The sequence below is a fragment of the Monoraphidium neglectum genome (assembly GCF_000611645.1).
Source record: "Monoraphidium neglectum strain SAG 48.87 unplaced genomic scaffold scaffold02829, whole genome shotgun sequence".
NCBI classification, from domain to species: Eukaryota; Viridiplantae; Chlorophyta; class Chlorophyceae; order Sphaeropleales; family Selenastraceae; genus Monoraphidium; species Monoraphidium neglectum.
In genome coordinates, this window is record NW_014010799.1 from 4,357 (window position 1) to 7,676 (window position 3,320).

Below are 3,320 nucleotides of genomic sequence, written 5' to 3' on the forward strand. Positions count from 1 at the left end.
CCCCACGATCGGGCTCAACCCGCCTGTCCAGTCTAGCACCCTGCCCACCCATCCACCTGCAACGTTGCGCACCTGCCTGCCGGTCGCAGGCATCCCTGCGGCCTGCAAGCTATGGTACAGGGCCCTCACGGTCTACTTCACCCCTGTGACGGACTACTTTGAGGCGCGCTTTGCGACAGCCCAGGCAGCGGCCGACCTGCACGGCGCCGACAGCCCAGAGGTGGCCGCGGTGCACGCCGCGTGGGACGTGGTGGGCGTGCCCACGGCGACGGACGGGTCTGGCCCCCAGTGCGACCCAACGTATGCCACCAAACCCAGCACCTGCTCAGCGAGTCGCTGAGGGGCCCTGGTCTTTTGTGTGGTCGTGTCCCAATAAGAAACGTGGCTTGTTTTGCTCCATCAATCCCGCATTGAGCATCCCATAAAACCCCTGTCATATCTGCTTCGAATAGCGCTGCCAATGTCATATCGCGCGCTGCTGCTGCTGTTGCTGCTGCTGCTGCTGCTGCTGCTGCTGCTGCTGCTGCTGCTGCTGCTGCTGCTGCCGCCGCCGCCGCCTGCCTGTGCACGTGAGGGAAGAGCGACTGCAGCATACACCGCATCTGACACGCCGCTTGCAGCCCACGGCATGGTGCTCCTGGAAAAAGTGCAATATCCTCTGGCGGCCGGGTGAAACCGAGCGCCACCTCCTTTCATCGCATCACTCGGGGTTTCTTGGGGTCCACACTGCTCGGCACTACTGTATGTGGACAAGCGGGACTCACCTGGGCAATATGAGGATATTCTGCCTCTGAGCCACGTTGCTCTTGCCATTCAGCCGATGTACTTTGGCTGATTTGCTTTGGAAGAACCAAACCTTGCACTAACGCACGTCTGCACTGGGCATCGCTGATTGATTGTGCAACCTTTGGCAACATCAAGCCTGAGCTCTGCGATGCGCAGGCGTCCGTGGTGGCGCCGCGCAAAACGTGCTTGGTAGAGCAGGCATGGCACCTGCTCGGAGTGGCCGTAATGTGGTGATGCACGCAAGCGACGCACACCTAAACTGTGTTCGTCTGTAATTGTGTCCACAGTCACTGGTTTTTCCTTGAGGGAGCGAGGCGCGAAGTGAGGTGTGGAGCTTGCAGGTACACGAGGGGTTGGCAGCGCGTGGGCTGGGTCCCGAGACAGGGCGCATATACGTAAGCACGCATGGGACACTGCAGCCTGCCACGGACGAGCGTCGCAACTGAGGATGCCCCACCGTTTGTGGGCAGCTGGCTGCTTGTTGCCGGGCCCTGTCGGCGTCGACCCAAAGCTGGCCTTGCTAGCTGCGACGCCACGCGGACGCAGGGGCCCCAGGCGCAGCTGTGCACCGTCAGCTCAGCCAAGCTCAGCCGCAGCCTCCGCCCGCAGCCAAGAGCATTGCAGTCACTGCAATGTGTATCCCTTGCAACAGCCCCGCTGCTGCGTGCTCGGTGCGGTGTTTGGACGGCGGTAGCAATCTTGCAGCCACAGAAGCCGCCCCTCGCGCCGCTCCGAAGCAACGGCCCCACTTCAAACCAGTTTTTTCGGGGACGGATGGTGTCTTGCAAAGGGCTTGTTACAAAAGCAGTAGGTGACCTCGAATGAGTAAGCTGCACGCTCAATACCTATCTGCTGTCATCCAGGGTCAAAGGAAAGGCACTGCATATATGCACCCGCTGCGACAACAAACAATAAGAAATAGGCTCCATTCGCCACCATTGAAAATATCATAGGCGCGACTCCTCCTACTGTACGCTCAAAACATACGCACCCACCCGGCTTGCAGCAACACGCCATGCGCGGGGGCGGGCAGAGGCACGTGCACACGTGTGTGGAAGCCCCCACATGCTTGGGCCGCGCCGATGATGCACGCACGACTGACTGTTTCAGCCCGGCACGCTGTCTCCGTCCAAAGAGGCGATCGGTATTCCAAAGCAAGTCATGAGCATAAGCAGCGGTGAGCGGCAGGTCCGTGCGGGTGTCCGCAGCAAGGGAAGGACGGAGGCGCCGCGTCGCTGGCGCGGGCTGCGGCGGGACGCGGTTCTGCGTTCCACGCGCGTCGCTCAGTGGGATGCACGAATCAACCATATAATCCGTGACCTCTGCGGTCCTGACGCCAGTGTGTCAGTAGGAAGCAGCCGCTGCCGCGAGGAAAGGGGAGTCAACCGTTGGGCAGCCAAAAGCGCATGTAGGCACACTTGCGGCCGCGCGCGTATACACCACCTTGCAGGCGCGGCCAAAAGAGCGCACGACCCCCTGCTAAGCAAAGGCTGGGTGCGAGAAGACACAGGGATGTGCAGCCGCCGCAGCCGAGACGGAGATCACCGCGCTTCGTCGCCGTTGCCGTCGCCGCCGGCGCCTGCCCCGCCGCCGCCGCGACTGGCCGGCTCTAGCTGCCCTGGGCCCTCGCCTGTGCCCCGTACAGCGGTGGCGTTGCCGCCGGCGCTCGAGCTGAGGCTCCTGCGCCCCTTGCCGCCACCCGACAGCATCCTGAGCATGCCGCCCAGCGCCTGCCGCGGCCCGCCCTCGCCGCCGTCGAGGCTGCGGCTGCGGCTGAGGTCGCGGCGCAGCTCCTGCTGCTGAAGCTCCCGTGGCGACGCGCGAGGCGCACGCGCGCTCGTGCCGCCGCTGCTGCCGGACGCCGCGGATGGCGGCCGCTCGTCAGCGCACACCACTTGCTGCTGCTGCTGCTGCTGCTGCTGCTGCTGCTGCACGCCTTGCGGCGGCGCCATAAGCAGCAGCTGTGGCTGCTGCTGCTGCTGCTGCTGCTGCTGCGCCGTCCCCGCCGACTCCTGCAGCAGCAGCGCGTGCATTTCTTCCTTCATGATCACCATCGTGCGCCACACCTCCCCCAGCTGCTGCCGCACCGCGCCGCCGCCGTCCGCCTGCCGCTGCAGCGCGTCCGCGCGGCGGCGCTCGGCGGCGGCGGCGTCGCGCGACTCGCGCAGCTGCTGCTGCGCAAGCGCCAGCTCGGTTGCGGCCTGGTTCACGGGGGCCAAGAGCAGTGGGGGGCGTCGGGCGGAGGGCGCGCACGCATGGAGACCGCTCAAGATTGCGGCGACGGGGTCGGGCCTCCAGGTGTCCGACCCGTTGGCGCGGGGCAGGCATCTGGGCCGCGCGGGCGCCTTTGAGCCACCCACATTCCGCCAACCTGGTAACCCCATTGTCGGCCATGCCTGCCCTCCCCCCCGCTCCTGCCCGCGCCCCGCCCGGCCCCGCCCGGCCCCACGCCCGATCGCAGTGGGCCGCCAGGCGCGCATTGCACCCCAGGCGCCCCCCTCAAAACCGCCACACCCGAGTCTACGACGCGGCGG

The 3,320-nt window shown here is 65.6% G+C and overlaps 2 protein-coding genes across 2 annotated transcripts in view; one reads left to right on the top strand and one right to left on the bottom strand.

Annotated features, from left to right (window-relative positions):
- Positions 1-340, top strand: part of MNEG_11614 (neutral zinc metalloprotease) — a gene marked incomplete at both ends in the record, with an annotated part of 4,282 nt that extends 3,942 nt beyond the window's left edge. The window contains one exon of the mRNA XM_014039913.1: positions 90-340. Within this exon, the coding sequence (XP_013895367.1) occupies positions 90-340 (251 nt within the window). The remainder of the gene's footprint in view (positions 1-89) is intronic.
- Positions 341-2,327: 1,987 nt separating this feature from the next.
- Positions 2,328-3,320, bottom strand: part of MNEG_11615 (hypothetical protein) — a gene marked incomplete at both ends in the record, with an annotated part of 1,763 nt that continues 770 nt past the window's right edge. The window contains one exon of the mRNA XM_014039914.1: positions 2,328-2,987. Within this exon, the coding sequence (XP_013895368.1) occupies positions 2,328-2,987 (660 nt within the window). The remainder of the gene's footprint in view (positions 2,988-3,320) is intronic.